This window comes from Anopheles stephensi, chromosome 3 (genome assembly GCF_013141755.1).
Source record: "Anopheles stephensi strain Indian chromosome 3, UCI_ANSTEP_V1.0, whole genome shotgun sequence".
In the NCBI taxonomy this organism is placed as follows: domain Eukaryota; kingdom Metazoa; phylum Arthropoda; class Insecta; order Diptera; family Culicidae; genus Anopheles; species Anopheles stephensi.
In genome coordinates, this window is record NC_050203.1 from 39396951 (window position 1) to 39418860 (window position 21910).

The 21910-nt window shown below is 48.5% G+C and overlaps 3 protein-coding genes across 8 annotated transcripts in view; 2 read left to right on the forward strand and 1 right to left on the reverse strand.

Annotated features, from left to right (window-relative positions):
* Positions 1-7544, forward strand: part of LOC118511933 — a 29114-nt gene extending 21570 nt beyond the window's left edge. For all 6 annotated transcript variants that reach the window (XM_036055614.1, XM_036055616.1, XM_036055617.1 and 3 more), the window contains 5 exons: positions 448-923; positions 999-1253; positions 1345-1667; positions 1749-1957; positions 2079-7544. In XM_036055614.1, the coding sequence (XP_035911507.1) occupies positions 448-923; positions 999-1253; positions 1345-1667; positions 1749-1957; positions 2079-2227 (1412 nt within the window). In that variant the 3' untranslated portion in view covers positions 2228-7544. The remainder of the gene's footprint in view (positions 1-447; positions 924-998; positions 1254-1344; positions 1668-1748; positions 1958-2078) is intronic.
* Positions 7545-9631: 2087 nt separating this feature from the next.
* Positions 9632-12156, forward strand: LOC118511986 (growth/differentiation factor 8-like). Its single transcript, XM_036055726.1, has one exon. It carries the CDS (start codon positions 10880-10882, stop codon positions 11282-11284), a length of 405 nt encoding a protein of 134 aa, XP_035911619.1. The 5' UTR covers positions 9632-10879; the 3' UTR covers positions 11285-12156.
* An 899-nt stretch (positions 12157-13055) lies between these two features.
* LOC118511935 (zinc finger FYVE domain-containing protein 26 homolog) lies at positions 13056-21863 on the reverse strand. The gene is made up of 5 exons (XM_036055622.1): positions 21011-21863; positions 14989-20937; positions 14714-14917; positions 14511-14632; positions 13056-14419 (listed from the first exon to the last, which is right to left on the reverse strand). Exons 1-5 carry the CDS (start codon positions 21068-21070, stop codon positions 13966-13968), a joined length of 6789 nt encoding a protein of 2262 aa, XP_035911515.1. The 5' UTR covers positions 21071-21863; the 3' UTR covers positions 13056-13965.
* Between the last annotated feature and the right edge of the window lie 47 nt (positions 21864-21910).

Genomic DNA, 21910 nt, shown 5'->3' on the forward strand with positions numbered 1-21910 from the left:
TCGGTATCGGACCGGTTTCTCGAATCGCTCGAGCTGGACGATGTTAGTACGGGTGATAGTAGCTTGCGCAAAAAGTTTAGCGCCTGCTGCCGGAAGCGTCTTTCCTCGCCATTCCGGGATAACAGAGCGATACTGGGAGAGATAGAATTAGGTTAGCTACCGGTGTGATCCATGATGATGTGCTTGTGGAGGTCTTGGGGGTTAAACGGCTTTTCCGATCACCACCGCCACTAGCAGGACACTGGTGGTGGTTGGCAGATTGATTGAGTTTGGGTTCGATTGCTGCATGTGATACGAAAACGTGTGCACTTTTATCAATTTTTAAACTGGGAATTTTACGAGAAACAAAATGAAGATGATACTGCTGGGGAGGAAGCAGGCTGTTTACCGACAGATACCATTTAAAGAATGCAATATTAATGTTAATGGTTTTTGTTTGTTTTGCAGAGGAATGCAACAGTCCGGACTTGACAGGGTCCACAGGCGCACTGGGCGGCGAAGATGAGCCGCAAGGAAACGGTTCACGCGCAGCACCAAGAGACACGTACGATCGGCAGGGCGATGGAACGCCATCGAATGGAATGCAGCACAAGGGCGGCAGCAGTATCGTTTCGTCGCCCGTCGGATCGGCGGGCGGTGGTAGCGATAATTGGCCCTCGCAGTCGGATGAGGATATCGATCGGTTGGTTGCGCTGCACCAGAATCGCGCCAGCCTCAGCTCGCTGGGCGTACGGTCGGACTCGATGGCGAGCGTTTACTCTGGTGCCGGTGAAGGTCGCTACGGTACTGTTACGGTTCGCGGACAGATCGAATTCGGTATGCAGTACAACTATAAGCAGGGTGCGCTGGAGATACACGTCAAGCAGTGCAAAGATTTGGCCGCGGTCGATACGAAACGCAACCGTAGCGATCCTTACGTGAAGGTATGGAACTGTGCATCATTCCTCTCTACAGCGCACTCGCTCACCACGCGCACTGGGTCGTATGTTTTGTTTTAGGTGTACCTCTTACCGGACAAATCGAAGAGCGGTAAGCGCAAGACGAAGGTAAAGAAACACACGCTGAACCCGGTGTTCGACGAGGTGCTTCGGTTTCACATGAGCCTGAACAGCCTGCAAACGCGCACCATCTGGATCACCGTTTGGCATTCCGACATGTTTGGACGGAACGATTTTCTCGGCGAAGTGATGATGGGGCTGCAGGATAAGGTGTTTGACAATCCGCAGGCTCAGTGGTACCAGCTGCAGGAACGGGTAAGGATGAGTGTGAGTGTGTGTGTGTAGCAGCGTGTATATTGTACTGAATCACGTATCGCGTCCTTTCTATTTCGGCGGTTTCCTTCAGAGTGAACCATTTGAAGATTTGTCCGCGTACAAGGGCGATATCATTGTCGGCTTGAAGTACGTGTCTGCCGACGCCGATAGCGGTGGTATGATTGGAGCTGGCAGCGGCGGCGGTGGTGGCGGCGCTACTGGCGGTAGTGGCGGATCGACGGGCAGTGGATTCGGAACACTCAACCTACGAAAGTTCAGCACTCGCTCCCTCACGTCCAACTCATCGTCAACCCTTTCCGGGCACAGCAAGGGTGCACTGCACGTGCTGGTAAAGGAAGCGAAACATTTGCAACCGATCAAGTCGAATGGTACCTGTGACGCTTTTTGTAAAAGGTATGCATTTGCACACGGGATTGCTTTAGGCGCTGGAAGTAATGCAACCGAACTCTCATCCTTTTTTTTTTTTGCATCCAGTTATTTACTACCGGATAAGAATCGAAGCTCTAAACAAAAAACGCCCGTCATAAAGCGAACCAACTCGCCGGTGTGGAATTACACGTTTGTGTACGAGGATGTGTCACTGGCCGAATTGTCGGAACGAGCGCTGGAGCTTACAATATGGGATCACGATCGACTGGCTAGCAATGAATTTTTGGGCGGTGTTCGTTTTTCGCTCGGAAACGGTAAGTTCACGGAGCCCGGTAGTGGCGCTCAATTTCTAATCTTGTGTGTGTGTGTTATTGTTTTTTTTATTGCCTTGGCCGACACTGGAATCCCGTCGTGCCGGACATCCCCCCCCCCCAGGCAAACACAATGGCAGGGCTGTCGAGTGGATGGATTCAACCGGCAAAGAACTGTCGCTGTGGCAGAATATGATAAATAGGCCCAACTTTTGGGTGGAAGGGGCCCTGGTTTTGCGGCCGTCCCTGGAAAATGCTAAATTTTCCACATAATTTTCAGAACCCCCCGTAGAAAGCCGAGGAATCTTATAGTAGAGCAGATTCCTCCACAGAGTACCCCGCTAGACTTGTTTCCCCCATCCCTATCTTTACCCTCATCTAGTGCTACTTAGCGTAATCGAGAAAAAGGTAGAAAGTGAGCAAATTAGCTTATGATAGGACGGGGCGAAACGTTTTGCAAACGCTGCTCACGTTGCTCACCAACCAACACTCACTCACTCACTCACTCAACACGAACGAAACGACAAGCGAGAATATATGAAATGTGGAAATAGAATTGTGATGTTGCTTTGCAATCAACCTATACAATATAAAACAAACATAAAAAAAAAACATATATTGTGGTTTATAAGACAAACGTTTAATAGTTTAAGAGGTAGGCGAATGGTCTTTTGGTCTGGGGCTAACAGAACCATCGCTCGGAAACAAAAGCGTTTGACGAGAGCCCCAACCGCACCGAACGCGGGGGTTGAGTGAGAAGCACAATGAAGGGAAACAAATTATCATGGTCAGATGCGCGCAGGCACAGGGAACGTAAAATAAAACAAACAGTTTTGTGCATGGATCCATCGATCCATCATCTCACGCGAAAGGAATGAATTTTTCTGTGTTCATCTTGTACAGCAAATCATATCGAGCGAGCGTCGGGCTGTACTCTGTCCCACTTAGGCTATGTATACCGAGAAGAAAAGCGGAAGAAACGAGCGTTCAGTGTTCGGTTCGGTCTCACCTCCCCCATGATACTAGGCTATGATCAACGTTATGCTCCTCCATATTGCATTACACTTGTGCCAGTCTCGGAGCCCTCGGTACGATAAGTTCGGCCCATCGTTTTGATTAGCATCGTTTTGAAGCGGAGCAGAACGTGAACGCCTTTTCTGTTTGGAGCGGAGAAATTACAGGCGCAAAAGCGGAGGTTAGTTGATTGGCTCGCATTAGTCGGACGGACGGACATCGATCATTGATCCTTGGGACACATATCATATATGCTCCACATGTGTGTGTGTGCGTGTGTGTACATTCAAATGCGTGATACATTCCTTCCCAATTCTACACTATACATACTTTGTCAAGCAATAGCGCAGACGGCACGGCACGGCACGGGCTTCGTTTATCGGGGCGTCCGTGTGAGAGCTACAACCTTTTTCTTGTTATAGCCTTTTTCATACCATATTTAACGCTGATTGTTATACACTTGATTCCTCTTGAGTCTAAAATCGGATGTGCGCCCATGCTAAAAACACATGGTAGGTGTGCCCTTAGTGTAAACGATCGACGCGATCACACCGCCACGAACGCATGCAGGCACACAATGATGAACATGAACAAATTTAGCGACATATTTACAATTCTTACAAAGCAAAGGAAGAGAAGAGGGGAGCAAAAAAAAAACAAAACAAAACAAACCAATCAAACGACTGACCATGTTTATATGATAATTATAGTAAAGAATACTTTTTATCACCATATTCCGTTTACTCGTAATATGGCCGATGAAAAACGAGAGTTGTGCGAACCTGAGCGAGAAGAGCAGAAGTGGCCGACTCGCACCTTGATCAATTTACTCTGAGCCTGCTCTAAAAAAAAAAAAACCGGAACCGGAAGCACCGGAAGGGTGTGTGCATTTGGAAGATGGAATTTGTGAAATTTCTTCGCACACGTGGATGATACGATTGCCCCCAAACGGCGAGCTCACATGGCCGAAAACAAGATCATCGCGTCTCGCGTCTGATCTGACTGGTGATTTGTGGGTGCGTGTGTGCGAGTGTGCGTGTGTGTGTGCATACAGCCATACGTACAATATACACACGTATTTTGTAAAACGAACAATTGTAAACACTATTTAAAATACACTATTGATAAATGATTATATGATATACACAACACGGACGATACAGAAGGAGCAGCGGCAGAAATGGTGAATGAATCAAGCAAAAAATCTTATGAACTTCGCGAATAGGACGCACAACCACACTGCACTCGTGTCTCTACGGCATAATGCAAAACACGTGCTCTATGCGTGTTTCTAATCACCCCGATAAGAGACAGAAACAAACGGTAGCAGAATTAAATTAACGACTGTAGCGTTCTATATTTCTTCTCGAGTTTGAGTTTTCGGTAGTAGTTTGTAGCAAGCAGGTGGGCAGAGTTAGAACATTGTTGTGACACTACCCTTGTAACGTTGGGAGGACACGATATAGCTGAATGTAGCAACCCTTTGCGCTCGTTTTCAGACAGAGCAGAAGACCGGAAGAGAGACTGACGTATGCAACCTTTGGTATGTAAGGAATCGGAAATCGAAGTGCAATCAAGTGTTTACTAGCCGCTACTCTAGACGCTAACAAAACTGTGCCGGTTTAGCCTTTCCGTTCGTTTGCTTGTGAGCCTCATTTATTAGCGACCCGAGCCGAGGGTTGCTTTGCGCGGGAGAATAGGGCATCAAACAAACGACACACGTAGTACTGTTGTATCAAACCTCATCAATAATTATTAATACGTAAACCAGCGAGAGGTGAAAATGAGGTGGAATGCTAATTGAGCTAGTTGCAAACGTATCCCATACTCTCGCCTTCGGGTCGTTCGGTCCGAGGACGATGCTTAGTGGCTTTTTCTGTTTTTGGGGAAACAACGTTCTGTTTGCAACCTGTACAGTACAGTAGTTCACGTTCCATGTTCATGCTAGCAGTAGAAATAGCCGTTTCCTTGAGCCTCGAGGCGCAGGAGTAAGCAGGCCAGGAGGCGCAGAGGACGTTAGTAATTTATTATTGCGTACTTGCACGCATCGCTTATCATTAGCAAATCAGCTGTAACACACCCAGCTGTAACGTTTAACAAACTCTACCTACCTACTTATGGGACTGTCGGGACGGTCCGGCTGGGACCGGGGCACGTTATTAGGAAATTGCGATCATCGATTTTTATCGATCGATTACTGTAAAGTGTAGCACACAATCATCATCAACACACACACACACCGTCGTATAGCTAATAAGCAGTAGTACAATCATTCATTGCAAACACTGTAAGGAGCACAGGAAGGAGGACTTTTGCCAAGAGTGGTGGGACGTGGCGTGGCGTGTGGCGTGCACAGTTAGGATACATTTTGCCAAAGCGAGGGATTTCAAATTTTGTGTGAGAGTTATGAGATTATTTCACGTAGAAATTCGTTACAGTATATAGAGATATGTATGTTGCACCTGTTTCTAGCTGCTTCGACTCACGAGGTGTTTGCTGCGATTTACGTGCCATCACCATCGAATGCGCGACACTTTGGTGGAATCGCATGGCGTTACCATGGAAATCACGTGCCGATATCCAAGGAGTTGTGAATGTTAGAAATTTAAACCTCACAGATAGGTTTAAATGACTAAAATCAACAGAAAGCAATATTTAAACTAGTTTATACGTATTTTACGTAATATTTCAAAGTAAAAATGGACGATAGATACCAGTTCAAAAATCACATATTGAAAAAGCAAATTGCAAGCACGTTCAGACACGTTCATTTCCGCTTAGTTAATGTAAAGATCACCCAGGAAAGCTGAAAAGTTGGTCTTGTGTATCGCTACTATCCGATGTTGATATTGTTAGATACATTTTATCGTCATTTATTAGTCGTTTGTATTTTTATGGTAAAAAAACGAACCTGCCTCTTCGTTGAATCAAATGCTTCATACAGGAGCAATCAAAACTCCATGAATATCCACGCGTGATTCCATGGTAACGGCAGCCCATTCGAAGGTGATGGAACGCAAATCGAAGCAGGCAGCTCGTGAGTCGAAGCAAGCGGTGAGCCGATTCGACTCTAACCAGCAACAGGTGTATATTGATTAGTATTATCAGTTTTTGACGCTAAGCAATCAATCAGTGCACGCGAGCGAAGGAAGAAATATACAAAAAAAACAAACTAATAACCACACTAAACACATATTACGAAGCATCCGGGTCAATTCCTATCGTTTGTGAGCGGCTAGCAATGTGTCCTTATGACAGTTGTACACGGTAGTAGTTCGCGCGTGAACTCACACACACAGAGCCGCAATGTAGATAATGATTAGCAGGCTCACCGATGCAGGCCGAGCTTCAGCGGCGGTACCTTTGTGTGGTCAGGTTTATATACCTACCAAGGTGCAAACACAAACGGAAGAACGGAAACGCACGCGCGTTGTATCTTAAAGATAGGCTTAACACATTAGGTTCCACATGGTGTGTAGAGTAGATGCTTTTGCGCGCTTTTACGGCACTCGTTTCTTTCTCTCGTTCTCGTTGTTATCGGTGTTTTCTAGTAGTGATTGACTGCGGTGGCCTAGCCCGATAATGCCGCTTCTTGCGACGTAGATTAGATGTAGGCAGCAGCAAAAGCCTGTAGAAAGAGGGATGAAAAATGTTGACAACAAAAAAAATGGTAGAAAAAAGGTAGTTGTGCTCTCTCGCTCTCTCTCTCTCTCTCGCTCTCGCTCTTATCAATTACAACAATTATGGTGTATTTATGCTGAACGCAATGCACGCGCACCTTTATTTGCGTTGCATGTAATACGTTTCCCACACTTAAAACACTTCTTATGATGATGATGATGATGATAATGGATTGATCGGTAGGAAACTCCTTTTTTGGAATAAAAAAAAAGAAAAGTGATCTTTACTAAAGCGATCCCACGCCCCTTCGTACCGGCGCGTACCAGATCTTATACTATACTCCGTAACGCCGAGCCGCGAGATGTGTGTAGCAATGAGCCGTCGATGATGCGTTACGTTAAATGTCGTTTCATACACTTCGTTTCCTTCAAGCCTTTCTCAACCTCAATGAAAAGGAAAAACAAGACAAAAAACCCAGAAAGCAAAAAAAAAACAAACAAACATATTCATATTCGGATGCTCATTATATACACTTGAAACAAATATATATATATTATATATGCATTAAATATATTTATAGCATTTACAAATGCAAGGATGGTAGTAATTATGAACGATAACTCTAAGTAGCTGCCAAGCGGAGGAAGTAGACGAGCATAAAGTAAAGCAGGAAAATGGGACGTGACGTGTGTAGCAAAGTGGAGGTGGAGAGGTAGCCGGCCCATCTCAGAAGCCGAGAACCGACAGCAAGACAATGTTTCATCTTTTGCGTGATGATATTCATCTTTTCATCTGTATATGAATTTACCGATTTGGAAAAGAATGAGCTGCGCGTGTGGGAAAAATCATATTGGGAGGGGGGGCCTCAAGATATGGTACGTTAGGGCGCGCACAGCTCTAAGGTGTGACACTTGAACAAAAGAATTTAATAAATTCACTAATAAAGTGAAAAAAAGCAAGAAGAAGTTAGAGTAGCAGCTCCTCGCAGGAGTGTCTTTTGCCACGTGGCCAACGAACGCAGGAGCAGCAGACACGCGACGACAGCCACGTCTGAAACAACAGAGTGGCAGAATGTAGTGGCGAATCGAAAACAAGTGCAATAGTGTAAGCTCTTTCTTCCTGCTCGAAGTAGATAATATCATCATTTTCCAAATCTTTCTTCCATTGTTGTGTTGCGCGGGTGTGTTGCAGTGACAAACTTTACTAATAAAAAAACAAACAAACAAACAAGAAGCAACAACTAAAAATGTATTGCACTCTAGCAAATCTGTGTGTGTGTCCGTGTGTGTTTGTACTTTTTATCTTATTATTTAAACTTTCTACTTAACCCCTGATCGTTCTACAGGTCCCCACCGTCGCATCCGATCTTTTACCTGGCAAACTAGTGATGTGCAAACTGAGTCAGAATGAGCGAATGGCTTAAATCTTACCACCTTAAATTAATTAGTTGATTTAAATTACCTCTTCGAAGATTGCTCGTGATTATAGGGGTTTTTAGTTGACATTGTAAAAGCATCCATTCTTTTTGTAGGCTCCTTTGATGAAAAATGGCAAACAAAGCTAGTTGACATGGGAACGGCTTCAGATAACAGGGGAATCAATTTTATGGTTACCTAAAAAACCCTTTTATTTCTGAAGTTACCAGATAATATTGTTATAGTAGGCGATGATATTGTACGCATTTATTCGTACACTAACAGGCCGTTTACAATATTATTGGCTACTGTAACAATAACTTGGATGCTTGAAAAACTGAAAAAGGTTACAGTCTGAATAGGTGATGCACTCAGTGCACTCACGAGCACTTATTTCTGCAAATGAGTTACCCAAAAGGGTATCTTTTTCAGACTTTTTACGGTTAAAGTCTGAATAGATGCTCCCCCCACTCTCGGCACTCACTTTTCGCTACCGAGTCTATTTAGACTTAAGCCCTTTTTACTATATTTTTTATTTATTTTTTATTTATTTATTATCAATAATTATTATAAATTATTATTACAACAAATTTTAACACTTTTGCTTAACTTTTACCTAAATTTAAGGTAATTTAGTAGCGAAAAATGAGTGCCGTAAGGGGGCATCTATTCAGTGTTTAGCCTCACTCACTGCGTTTTAACTCACTCAATACAGCAATACGGCCAGGCAGTCCCTTACGAATAAAAAAATGGTTTGACTCACTCATTACGTATTACTCATTCGTGAGTTAAAAATAGCTTTGATAAACTAAAACACGATGACAAGATGATTTAAATAAAAAACAACTTGAGTTTAAGATACAAATAATGTAACGCGATATCAAACTCACGAGTGAATTATAACCAAGTGAGTGAATCATACGCACGAGTGAATTAGAACGAAGTGAGTGAGTGGCTAGTCAGCTCGGAGAGTTAAATTTGAAAGAGTGAGTATGAAATTTAACTCACTATTCAAATTCATTCACTCTGATTTAATTCCCATCACTAGATCAAACGCGATCGAATAAAATGCTACTGCTTATAGGATGGACTACGTGTTAAGGCTAACATTGGTCCTATTACATTGGTCCGATTCTTACTTACTCTGATCTTACTTACTTATAATACTAACTTATCAGGCACTTGAACTGCTGCGTGGCTTGCTGCAGAAGATCTAGCGCCATCGTCTACCATTCTGGCGAACGCATCCACGCCATCAATGCATCTCAATTAGGGCCTACCACGCCTCCTCTGCCCGTGTGGATGGCCTAAAAGGAACTTTGCAAGCAGGGTCGTCCGGTGCCTTTCTCATGACGTGACCAGTTCGTAGAGCAGCTCCTCCATTAACCTTCCACACATACGAGGAAGAGGAATATACCACTTGGATTACCTATCCGTATATTACACTGATCAGGCAGATCAGTCCACCGCAAATGACTTTAGGGAAAGTCTTCTAGATAGATGTTCCCGGAGTCCATTCCGGGCATGATTTCCCTGAAGAATAATGTGCCGTTCGGATTTCGACGCTTATGTTGTTAAACAGAAACTCCTATATCATCCAGAGCTCCTGGATTACATTTGAGCCACAGCTTCTCACTTCACTGTCCATACCAAGGTGAGTGCCACCACCAAACAGATACGCGTCCTTTCAGCAATGCAAAACATAAAACACAAGAATCTGTCCTCTCTCCGTTAACTGGAAGCCTTGTTGTAAACAAAGGACCTTGGTTGTTTCCGAAGAAATCTGGAGTATGAGGTACAATTTTGCATTACAGTCTCAGAAATCAGAATCTGGATCTCGCAAGTAGTATTCAGGACTGTGATGAGTTCTCACAATTGAATAACACTCAGCTTTACTGCTTAACACTTAGTTTGCACCCAAAAACCAGTTGAACCCACCAGGTTTCGTCTTCAGCGATCACTTTCTGATCATGTTGGTCGACCTATCGATCAGCTTGGAATTGGAGCTTGGAACTATTTCTCGCCTTGGGAGAGCCGTACCGCAAAACACTAATTGTCGTTAGGGGCGATCGGCTTGAGGGTGATGTCCTCCGGATCAGGCTCCGGATCCGAGCGCCCATCACTACTGATCATTCCTAGATGACTGATGACAATATGTTTTGTAAAGCAGCGTTAAGTATGGTTCTCCCACCCTTTTGTTCGGAATTTGGCTCACATTTGTCCCCCGACTAGTGATGCTGCGGCAGTAAAGTGCTGTATTCTTACTCCACTCCTTTTTTTCCCCATTTTCAGCCAGTTTTTCCCTGCACTCCAGTCCAGTCTCGTTCTCGATGCCGTTCATCTTCCGCACTCAATTAACATCAATTGTGTACCAGTGTCAATTAAATTGGCGCCACTTGGAATGGCGGATCGGTGCATGCCAAACGGTGGTATAAATGGACATGTGTCTCGCGGTTTTCGAGCCATTTATTCGCTGAACGTTGAATTGCCTGGTCTTGGAGTGTGTGTGTGTGTGTGTCTGTGTGTGTTTGGTTTTACTGGTTCTGGTGCAGGAAAAAGCTTGGTAAAATGTATTTTGCCGACGGTGGTAATCAATGTCGGAAGTGGTTGAAGAACCGCAGTGGTGAATCGAATGTTAAGCGATCTTCGCTGACAGTAGAAGTTGTTAATGCTATATGACACATTTTCTGTACTCCTTATAGGTCACACACGTTTTCAGGTAGCTCGCCACCCGCATCCCGCCACCAAATTCCAGCCAAGACCAAGCCAAGACTCCACTCCGTGTTGCCAGCTGTTGTTTTGTGTCTCTATCTCTCTTCCCTTCAGCCCTTCCAGACGGTTGATTTGTTGAACTGCTTATTACTGCCCCACTTTAATGACCCGCCCAATTCTTACCCAACCCCAGATACCGTACATCGAGATCGTGTTCCGGGACGCACCGAAGAAGCGCATCAAGCGCAACCTCTCGCTCAACTGTGACGAGAATGCGAACGAGACGCGCTGCTGCCGGTACCCGCTGATGGTGGACTTTGAAAAGTTTGGCTGGGACTGGATCATCGCACCGAAGCGGTACGAGGCGTCGTACTGTGCCGGCGAGTGCATGATCAGCTTCCTGCCCAAGTACGAGCACACGCACGTGATGCAGCTCAGCACGTCGGCCATACCGTGCTGCTCGCCGAAGAAGATGAGCTCGATCAAGCTGCTGTACTTCGACATGAGCTACAACGTGATCTACAGCACCATCCCGAACATGGTGGTGGAGAAGTGCAGCTGCTCCTGAGTGGCCGGTGGGGGCACCGGACCCCTAGTGAGCGTGTGTGTGTGTGTGTGTGTGGAAAGCCCGACAAGGACCTTCATGCCAGGATCCTGGCTAGCAGCAAGCAGCAGCAAGCAGCAGCAGCAGGGAAAATTCTGCCAAAATTTCGCTCAACTAGCGCAACGGTATCGGGACGGCGTTCGGCGAGCGACGGTGATGAAAACGTAAAACGAAAAGAAATCTACTTCTACAACGAGTCTGAAGGAGGGTCGAAAAGGGTCGGTCGGTAACATTTTGGAGCTTAACTAAAAATTAGTCTAGATCGCTTAGCCAAGTAGTAGGTAACGAATTTTTACAATGCAATACACATGCAATGCTACACACATTTTTTTCGGCATCGTTTTGCGGACACGGCAAATCCAAATTCTTAACACTGTATCGAACGAGATTCGCGCTGAAGTAGTTTAGTAGATGTGTTCGAGGTTCGAGTGGGCTCCAGAGACTCAAAGGCAACTGCAAAAGGCATTTGTTAGCGTAGAGAGACAGGGTGGGGGGTGAGGGAGGGAAGGAAGCGAAAGGAGATGGGGGCGTGCGGGAGCATCACATTGCATTTTTTTTTTTAATCGCTTTGGCTACCATTTGGAGACGTGCACCGAGGTATACGACAAGCGCTCGAATGCATTGCAATACGTGTGCAACAGTCGAAAAAATTTACAAAAAATGATACAATTATGTGATAACTAGTAAGTGTGAATCAACAATCAAATACGACGATGTTTGTCTTGGGAATCGTATGAGAGAGAGACGAGAGAGAGTGAGAGAGAGAGTGTGTGAGAGAGAGAGATGATTGGTTCCAATTCTATGTGTTTAATAAAGAGAGAAAGCATTTGAACGCATTTTTCTTTCTGTCGCCGCACTAATTGATGAACGAGATGAATTGCTTTCCAACATTTTGTCGTTCATATTTTAAAATATTATTTTTTTAATATGCTTTGTAACTTTGGAGCGAATTTGTGGGCTTTTGACCTACGAAGGCAGTTGGCTTGTTACGAAATAGCTTAACATTTGTCCAAAAATATCAGCTTTTGTAGATCAATTGTTGGTAAAAGACTCGAGAAGGCCCCCCCTAGAATCTTTTGTGTGCAGCACTGTGGCCTGTCATTTTTGTTGTACACTGGGATTTCTGTATGGTCAAAACCCATCTGATGTAAACATTGTGCATTGTTCCTGAATACTGTTAATAGACAGCGAATAGAACTTGATAAAATACATTGTTACAAGTGGTTTGAGATTATGATATTTTTATGTTTCCTCCTTTGCTGAACATCAATGCAAGGTAACAAGTATTCATCGAATTACTGTTCCGTTACCGTCCGAGAACGCCGTGCATGTTTTAGGCCCGCTTGTTCACCCCTAGTGCGACTGAAAACTAGTACGAAGCCCCTGTAACCCAAAATGAATGGTAGGGTTAGCGGAGAGGGGATTTTAATCAAATAATAACAATATTTTATTCGACTTTCTTCAACCAATTTTGACCACACTGAAAGCACACTGAAAGCTCACTGTGAAGCTCTCGCAACGTGTACTGCGGATTGCATACCTTTAGGCGTAAATCTTACAGCGCCTAACAAATTTTGTTAGGGGGGGGGGGGGGGGGGGGGGGCTTCTCGAGTCTTTTACCGTTTTTGTAGATCAATTGTATGGTAAGTTAAATTACTGCAGCCTATGATCGATCGTACAACGCTCGATTGTTGTCGGAAAGAGTTATTATCACCTTATATGTTTAGTGTGTAAGTTCGGTTATCGATCGATCAATAAATTTACTAACGAAATTCGATACGCTCACAGTGATTACTGGCTTCAGACGATTCGCCAGATCAGAATATCATAACAATGAATACCTACACTACAGTACGTGACAGTCAATGTGGGACAACTTAAAATGGTTTCCATCGTGCGAGAAAATGATCGCTCAATCGATCGACATTTTTCTCGTTAAGTGTCGGCACTCATTGCCCCAAACCATTAGTGGACGATCGTCGTGAACTACCCTTCTTCTTCTTCTTCCTGCTTCCTGCTGGCTCCTTGGCTCTAGAACCTCGAAAGGTTTCGGCCTGAGATTTCTAACTTTCTGGGAGGCGATTCGGACGGGACCCGACTCCCTGCCCTGTCTGGTAGGAAGTCCGTTCCTGGGCTATGAAATGATGATGGACTTTGGGTAAAATAGAGGGAAAATAGAAGAAAAAAATCTCCAACTCCTCATTGGTTTACAGGCTTTTGAGTCCACATAATGTGTAACTTTTGAATCACTCAGAAGAATGCTTCAAATCAAACAGTGAAACACAGTGGATCTTTGCAGTCATATAATGGAATCTCGTACACAGTTAGGGGCGATTAGCAACGCGATTATGCTGATTGCAATGTTCCACAGTCGAGTTACAATCTTCCCCTAACCGATTGCAACTTTCCACACCGGGATTGAAGTTAAAACGATGGAACCGAGCCACTCAGAAAGTTGCATAAAGTGGATCGAAACCCTCTACAAACTTCCTCGCATGGTCAAATCTTTAAAGCGTCCCACTTTGACTGTGACGTGCTGTAAAGCATTCTCATGACTGTATGCCTAGTTAACACGAGCGAACCTGCATTCCGTTGCTCCGTATATATATATATATATCACTTGTTTATTGTTAGTAGGCGGTGACTTACGAAGCACTCTCCTGATGGTTAAGCCGCGCCTCGCACAACCGCTTCACGTGCATCTGACCGAGCAGTTCAGCTTGGCGTAAAATTTTCCGAATGTCACCCGTCCGCTGGTGCCGGTTTGCCAGCAGATAGGCCGCCTTCAGCTGACCAGACGCAATGTAACAATGGATACGTACCGCCACCGAGCTTGCCCGGTTAATCAATGCTTCCAACGCGACCTTCGTATGGACGCCGGTTCCGTGGCGGGCAATGGCAACATCCACCGAAACTCGCACAATCTCGTCGCAGATGGCTGACACGACGGCGGGTTGATCGGACGCACCGGTGCTGCTCTCGTTGCCGACGATCACGTCCAGCAGCTTACCGACGTCCTCAACTTTGCCATGGTTGATAAAATACTTGGCCGTCAGCGCGTACACTCGCTGCGTGTCGAGGTTATAGTCTTGGATGATTCTGTGCATTGGAGGAGATGGCATCAAAAAAAGGAAATTGATCATTTGCTCGCACGTTTTTGAGCGCGCACGCGTTGCGTTTGCTGGCGTACCTGTACGAAAGACCGAAGGCCTCTTCCACGTTTTGTCCGCAAACCAATGTCAGTATGGCGAGCTGTAGCCTTTCGTGGCTCGAACCAAACAGAGTTGGCAGTTGGGACGCTTCACGAAAAATCTGTAAGCCAATTTGTAAGAGTTAGCGACACAACCGGAGATCATCGCTCAAGGAGTGATTTGCTCTTCAGATCAAACCTACCTTTGGCAGCAACGCAACCGTTTGGCGTCCTTTCGCTTCACAAGTGGCCAGAAATTTGGTGACCTCGAGCTGCAGCAGAATGGTGTTGATGTGATTGTTCAACTCCTTCGGATCGAGCTTCATCAGCAGCGAGTGGTGCGTTTCGATGGCTCGCCCGGTGCTGTTCAGGCGCACCTCTTGCCAGTTGCAGAGTTCCAGCTCGTTCTGTAAGAAGGAGACATTCACAACCATTATAAGCGAATCAGGAGGAAGGAAACCACCACTGTCACCACTACCTGCAGATGGGAAACGCTAGTTTTGAGATGATGCTCGGCCGCGTGCAGATCGGCAAAGGTGCGGCAGCCCAGCGTGTAGAACCGCACGCAGGTCATGCTGGCGCGTATCGGGTCCTTCAGCAGCAGCTGCAAGTTGTACAGGCTGTTCAGCATGTCGTTCGTCTCGAGATAGCGGCAGACGTAGCGAAGGTGCTCACGCCACTCGAGCAACGTGTCGTCGATGTCCGACAGCCGCTGCACGACCGTGTCCAGCTCGCCGCGCTGCAGGTACGGCAGCAGAACGGTCTGCAGGAACACGTCCGGCTCGACGCGCTGCGCCAGTATGTAGCGAAGCGAGGCCACCTCCGTCTGCTGGTAGCGCATCAGAAACTGTACCACGCTCTGATGCGAACCGTACGCGAGCAGATAGTGCATGGATTCCTCAAACAGCCGGCTACACATGATTGGCGCACTGTCGTTGCGCGCCAACCGTTCCGCGCCCGGGCCGGGTATGTCGCCATCGAACTCACCCTGACAGATGTGGCGCAGGTTCGCCAGCGTGCTGAGAATGTTTAGCGTCGGTTCGTGGGAGGCGGCCGCAGTGCCAGCCGCAACCTGTCTTGCCGCATTCACCCTGGCGATCACACGCTCGGACGGTGCGCCCAGCCGGGCTGTGCACGTTAAAGCGTACAGGATTTCGTTCAGCAGTGGAGGACATCGGGTGGGACGCTTCACGATCGGCACTTGGCGGGCAGTGGCGATCATCGCCGGCAGCTCGATCGTACGCAGCACCGCCTCACATTCGGCCTCGGACGCGACGCGCGGCAGACAGTGGGAGAACTTTTCCCGCGCAGTCTCGTAACAGCCGGCTCGCAGGCAGGCCATCCCCCAGGCGGCCATCACGCCGTTCAGCGAGAAGCCACACTTGAGCGACAGCTCCAGTGCCAGCGTCCACTTTTCCGCCTTCACGAGCGCGTCGCGCAGCTTGCGCAAGCTGCCATGGTTGGTCATGGACGGTGTGTGCAGCAGCAGCGATTCGCAGTTGTCGTGCACGATCGAGAGAATGATTTCGGCGTGCTCCTTCATCTTCTCCACCTCCGCCCCGCCGCCCCGCACCTTGACGCCGAGCGTTAGGTTCAGCAGCATGCGAGCTACGAGCGCGTAATCGATCTCGGGGTTCGGAATGCCGGGGTGGAGCGGACGCAGCAGCGCCTCCAGCTTGGCACAGTGATACAGCAGAAAGCTGGCCATCTCTTCGTTCGGTGTGTGCAGATTGCAGATCGCCAGACACTGGCTCGTGGACGGCGCATACTCGTAGCTGTACTCGTCGCGGATCACGCCATCGTACCGCTCGTTGCCCGTCAGCTGCCACTCGAACTGCTGACTGCCGATGGAGTCGGCCATCCGCGGGTGCGCTCCACTCGGACCGACCGGTGCGCTCGCCGCTGGTTGCGTTTCCGCCAGCGCACGCCAACAATCGTCACACACTCGCACGGCAACATCCTCGTAAAAGCTTTGCAGCCGCAACTTTTTCTTCGAGCAAGCGTGGCACACAACGCGACCACACCGGCGGCAGTGGTGGCGGCGGTTAAGCATCGAAAATGTTCGCCGACAGCACATGCAGTGCAGCGCCTCCTCGTCCTTCACCCAACGGTCGCGCGGCGGTATCTCTTTCGGCATCACGAACGGTTGGCCGACCTCGCTGAGCGAATCGTAGCTCGACACACGGCTTGCCGCTCCCAGCGGGTGCGTCGGATCGCCGTTCAATGCGTCGCCGGACGGTTCGACGTCTGGGAACACTTTGTACTCCAGCGCCTTGCCGGCATACACGCGCAACAGACAGTCGACGCACTCGTGGCTAATGAAAAGCCCATCGTGGACGGGATATCGCCGAAGTGGCGGCGTCGTCGTCTGTTGCTGCACAGCATCCCGGAGATCGCGAATGTACTCCCGGTGCTCGTAACAGTGCGCACAGACATCCGGCACCAGCAGACTGCGGATCGAGCGTATCACTGCCGACAGTAGCTCGAGCCGCGAATTCATCAAACACTGCTCGATTATGAGCAGCGGACGGCTGGCCAGATTCCACAGCCCGTCGTATTCTTCGCGCGACAAGTGTTCGAAGATTTGCAACGACAGCTGATAGCTTTGGTAGAGCGGTTTCGTTGTGGTGTAGCGGCGCAGGTACTCCAGCATGTACCGAACCACCGGCACGCTCCGGATGTTGAGCATTATCGTTTCGTACAGCTTCACCACGGCTTCGATCGGCATCGTTTCAATGATGCGGAAGAGCCACGCGATCGGTGCGTCATCGCTGTCCGGCGGAGCATCGGTCGCCCCGGGAGCCGGCGGTGGTATGGTGGTGGTGTTGGCGGCGGTCAACACCTTGTGCACGGCGTACATAAACATCTCCAGCTCCTTTTCCGCGTCGATCGGGTGCAGCTTGATCCATTCGGCGCACACCCGGTACTCGCCCTGATCGATCAGCTGATGCAGGATGAGGCTTTTATTGGCCGCGGAAAATGTCTGCGCGTTCTGCCAACCATCGCACGCGTCCGCGGTGGGAAGCTGAAGAAATTTCCCAATCGCCACGTACGTTCGGAGCTCGTTTGCCTTCTGCTGCAGCCGTTGGCGTGTGGCGGGTAGTATTGCCAACTGGTCGTCGTCGTGGACGCTCTTGGGAATAGCTGCCAGCAGATGCTCGGATGCGCTTATCCATTCAGTTGCCACCGCAAACCTATCCACGTTTGCGAGTAACGCGAGGGCCTTCTGTTCCATGGAAGCGTCTTGCATGACGGACTCTACCTTGGTATAGTATTTTCCTTCCTTCTGCTCCAGCATGCAGCAAGGTCGGACACATTCCAGCGGGAAGAGCTCTGTTTGCGGCGGATTGTTCGGCCGCACATAGCTACAGCCGAGCGGCAACTCTTGCTTATGACTAGTGCGCACCAGCTTGCCGTAGTTGTGGATTGGTGACTTTACGCTGCCATCGTCCCGGGAACTGTCGATTTCGATCGTACATAAGCGGCGCAAGAGCTCACTTTTGCTGGCGATAAATTCCCACAAACCGTCCACCTTCCGCAACTCGCGTTCGTCGGCCGGTTCTTCCTTCGGGCCAAGGATTCTCCTGCCTAACGTTTGCACCAGATTGATGCCCAACATTCCGCACATGGTGTCTCCGGCGCCAAACGAAATGCGCTTCTCGAGCAAACGTTCCACCATGAGACTTTGAACGTCCGTGCGTATAAGGTTTGCTACTTTGGTAGAATCACCGTGCCCAGTGCCGGCCTCCTCACCTGCGTTCGGCTGCAGCGCGAGCAGTAACTTTGTCAAATGTTCTAAATATTGTTTCACCTTCGTCAGCGATGCGGACCCACCGCCGGCCTTCGGCAGTGCACCGCCGATTCGTTCCAGTTCGTCCGTCGCAAAGTCCAGCTCGTCGCAACGCTCGAGCGTGTCGTAAAAGCTGGCCCGCCTTTTCCACACCATCCCGTTTTCCATCGTGTCCAGCGGGCAGACTTCGCGCGACAGCAGCTCGGCGATGGTGAGGTGCTGGTCGGTGAAACTGCCCCTGGAGCAACGTAGCGTTTTGTGCGCCGTCTGAAGCGTGTCGATGATCGTGCCAAAGAAGGCGACGTAATTTCCGACCAACGCCCGTGACGTTTCGCCCCCGTGGCCGGCTATGCTGGTGGACATTGCTATGCTCGACGCCATGCTCGTTGTGTGCTGTGCGTTTTTGAGCAAAAAGTTGTAGATAGCGAGATTCAGCTCGTAGTTGAACGGTAAGTTAAAGATGATGTCTACGACCTGGCTGAGCTGCAGGTTCTTGCCGGTGAGGATGCTGAGGAACGGGTACCGCGATACGAACCGGTCCATCGGTGCTAGGACCTCGTCCTCCGTGCACGCCGTTTGCGACTTTAGAAACGTTTCCAGCGTACTCAGCACCTTCGAGATTTTAAATCCCTTGGCCGTTTTGAGCCGAATGTCGTCCAACAGAACGTCGCTGTTGCTGTCGCTCGATTGCGCTTCACCGAACGGCCCCATCGTGGCTTCCTGCTTGCGCTCGGTCTTCTTTATCAACGCGGCCAAATCATGCTTGAGATGCTGCATTTGCTCGATTCGTTCCACAAGCTTGCCGACGGGCCGATCGGCCAGATTATGGCACTCGATAATTTGTTTCGCAAAGCTCATCCTGCCGTTGGTAAGGCACATCACGGCTAGCGTCTCGGGCGTTGCAAACAGCTTTGTGAAATTTTTCTTGCTCCCCAAAACGCTGCGCATGCTACCAACGGCAACGGTGTGCTCCAGTTCCGCACCGTTGCGATCGTCGGTTTTCGTCGTATCGACCGAATGCGAGCCTTGCCGCTGCAGCTCCTTGTTGCTGCCGCCCGAGTTGCTCGACGCGACGGTGGCCGCTGGCGGATGGCGGGTTTGTCTGCGGGAAGATTTGTGCTTTGGCAGTGTACCGTAGTACCCGTACCGATGCCGTTGGCCGGTGGCAAAGTCCATGGCCGCGATCGATTCAACGCTGCGGAACAGTTTGGCGCTGCCCGACGACGACGACGGTTCGCCGTAGCTGGCGTCGATCGTATGCGTCAGCGCTGTCGGCACGGGGCACATGTCGACGAGATGAAGCGGGCGGACGCATTTCGGGTCAAGTGGGGTGCCTTCGGAAGGCGCATGCTCGTCAAACAGTGATAAGCGCCAGCACACGTCGGTGACAAGATCGTAGAGCGTTTGAAAGCGTTGCTTCAGCTTGCCGTTCGCCTCGTGGAAGGTAGCGGAATGCTTCCTCGTTATCATGATCGATTTCATGCTGGACGTTAGGGTGGCCAGCAGCGCTACGCTGCACATAAAATTCTTCCGCTCGGGCATGCTCGGTGGCGGCTCAGCGGAAATCAGCTCCCCACGCACGAACAGCATCGTGAAGATCGATTCTATCGTCTGCATGAACGTGTCCATGTCCATTTCCTTGAAAAGGCACTTTAGCTGTGTGTCGAGATTGTTTGTGGCGATAAGCAGAGCGCTTTCCGGCCCCGCACTGGACGCTTCTATTGCTTTGTACAGCGCGAATATTGCGTGCACTTGAAACAGCGCCATCAGTTCGGAGTTTCCCATTTCAGTCGCCGCGTTAGTCATGGCCATTATCTGCTCGTTTAGCGTCCGATTCGTTCTTATCACAGCGGCCAGCTTCGCAAAATCAGTCTCATTTAAATCCACTTTGGCACGCAGCATCATACCGAGCACGGTTGCGTGCTGGGGAAAATCTTTCGGTGGCAGCAGCGCTTCGTCGAGGTGCAGATTTTGCTGTATCAGATAGCAACGCTGTAGCTCCAGCAGGTAAGCCGTCAGATACGATTTATCTGGGCTGGACAAATATGCCAGCCCGTCGGCGGTGGGTGAAAATGTACCGCCGCCACTATTTGCCAGCCAAGCCTGTTCAACAAAGCGGATGTAGTTGGCCTGATGCACGTAAGGTGGATTTGCACTGCTTTGCAGCAACTCGATGACAAAGTGCTGCTTCTTATCGAGTGCAGCCCAAGCCTGTTGCTGTTGCAGCGGGCCCACCAGCTCGGGAAGCAGATGCACGATCAACTTGACACTTTTCCTTGCAAATAGCGCAAGCATCAACAGCTCCAGCTCCACCGTGTTCCTCTCCAACGCTTTCAGAATGCACAGCTTAAAGCGATTGGTTGCCTTGGCAGGCATCACACTGTTCGCCAGGATGTTGTAGCACTTGTTCCGATCAACCTGCCCCTGCTGCTCGAACGCCTCCAGCACGGCTGCCGTGGTGACATCGTGAATGACGGCGTTTTTGGTCGCGATTTTCGACATGGCCAACAGTTTCAGCAGCTGACATGTTGGGTATGGGCTGTGGGTCATATTTTTGCGAAAAAATCGGCGACATTGTTCGGACAGTTCGGTTCCATCTTCGTGGTCGTCCAGCGTTTTGTAGTACGCAATAATTTCCTGATGGAGAATTGGAAAGCACAGTGAAAGCTGTTAGCAATCGCCTCACAGAAGCTTCGGTCGTGTCACGTACTTTGGCAATCGAATCTTTTCTGTCCACAAACAGTTCCCAATATTCGTTAAAGTGTTCCATCTTCACGAACTATCGCACACATAATTCTAGCGTACAGTCGCTCACTACCGCTGCTTGCACACGCTTGATGTCCCGAGCTAGTTTGGGATCGCGACTGCGACGAGAATCGTTCTGGGCTGCGTATTGAAAACAGCTGATATCACCATCGTTGAGTCAGACTTCTTCTTCTTCTTCTTGTTGATGCTTCGGATCAACGGTACCGGAACCCCGTTCTGTGGGAGCATTCATAAACAGATCACAACTAGTGTGAACTTTGTGTGTTGTGCATCATCTAACAATAATTGTACGCGGCTTTAGTTTGAAACAATTGCACTGATGTAGAACCGCTGCAAATTTGCATTTAGTTCAGTAATTCTTTCGACTGTTGAACGTTGGAACGGATTCTTCTTCTGTTGGTCAAAACGGTTTGTTTACGTTTGCCTTGCACGTCAAACAAAGTCGAGTGTGCATGTGTGCGTGTGTATACATCTGTCGAATCAATACTTGATTGGGGTTTAAACGAAATCATCCAAACACATTGGATTACGAAGCAACAAAAATTGTATGATTGGAAAAGTGAGATGGATCCTCTGAAAAACTATCTAGAAGCAGAAATATGAAACCTGCCGAAAAAGGCAATTTAGTTCCGTATTCCTTTGCAGTTTTTGTTGTAGATAGAAACCCAACGATGTTCGACATGTTTTCACACAACAGCTCAATACAGCCCGTTGTGGTTCAAATGGCACGTAATTTAGAAAGCTTTCGGTTCACAACGGCCTCTCCTTGGCCTTGAAATTTTTGGCAATTTCACGTTCGAAAGCGGAAGGTTGGCGGAAGTTGTCGGATATCGGCCCGTTGTCA

Bases quoted from the DNA above. Each gene is read 5' to 3' on its own strand.
- LOC118511986 (XM_036055726.1), top strand. From the start codon at position 10,880: ATGACCCGCCCAATTCTTACCCAACCCCAGATACCGTACATCGAGATC.
- LOC118511935 (XM_036055622.1), bottom strand. From the start codon at position 21,070: ATGGAACACTTTAACGAATATTGGGAACTGTTTGTGGACAGAAAAGAT. The intron at 14,633-14,713 runs GTAGGTTTGATC...ATTGGCTTACAG, and splicing joins CGGTTGCGTTGCTGCCAAAG to ATTTTTCGTGAAGCGTCCCA. The intron at 14,420-14,510 runs GTACGCCAGCAA...TCCAATGCACAG, and splicing joins GCCTTCGGTCTTTCGTACAG to AATCATCCAAGACTATAACC.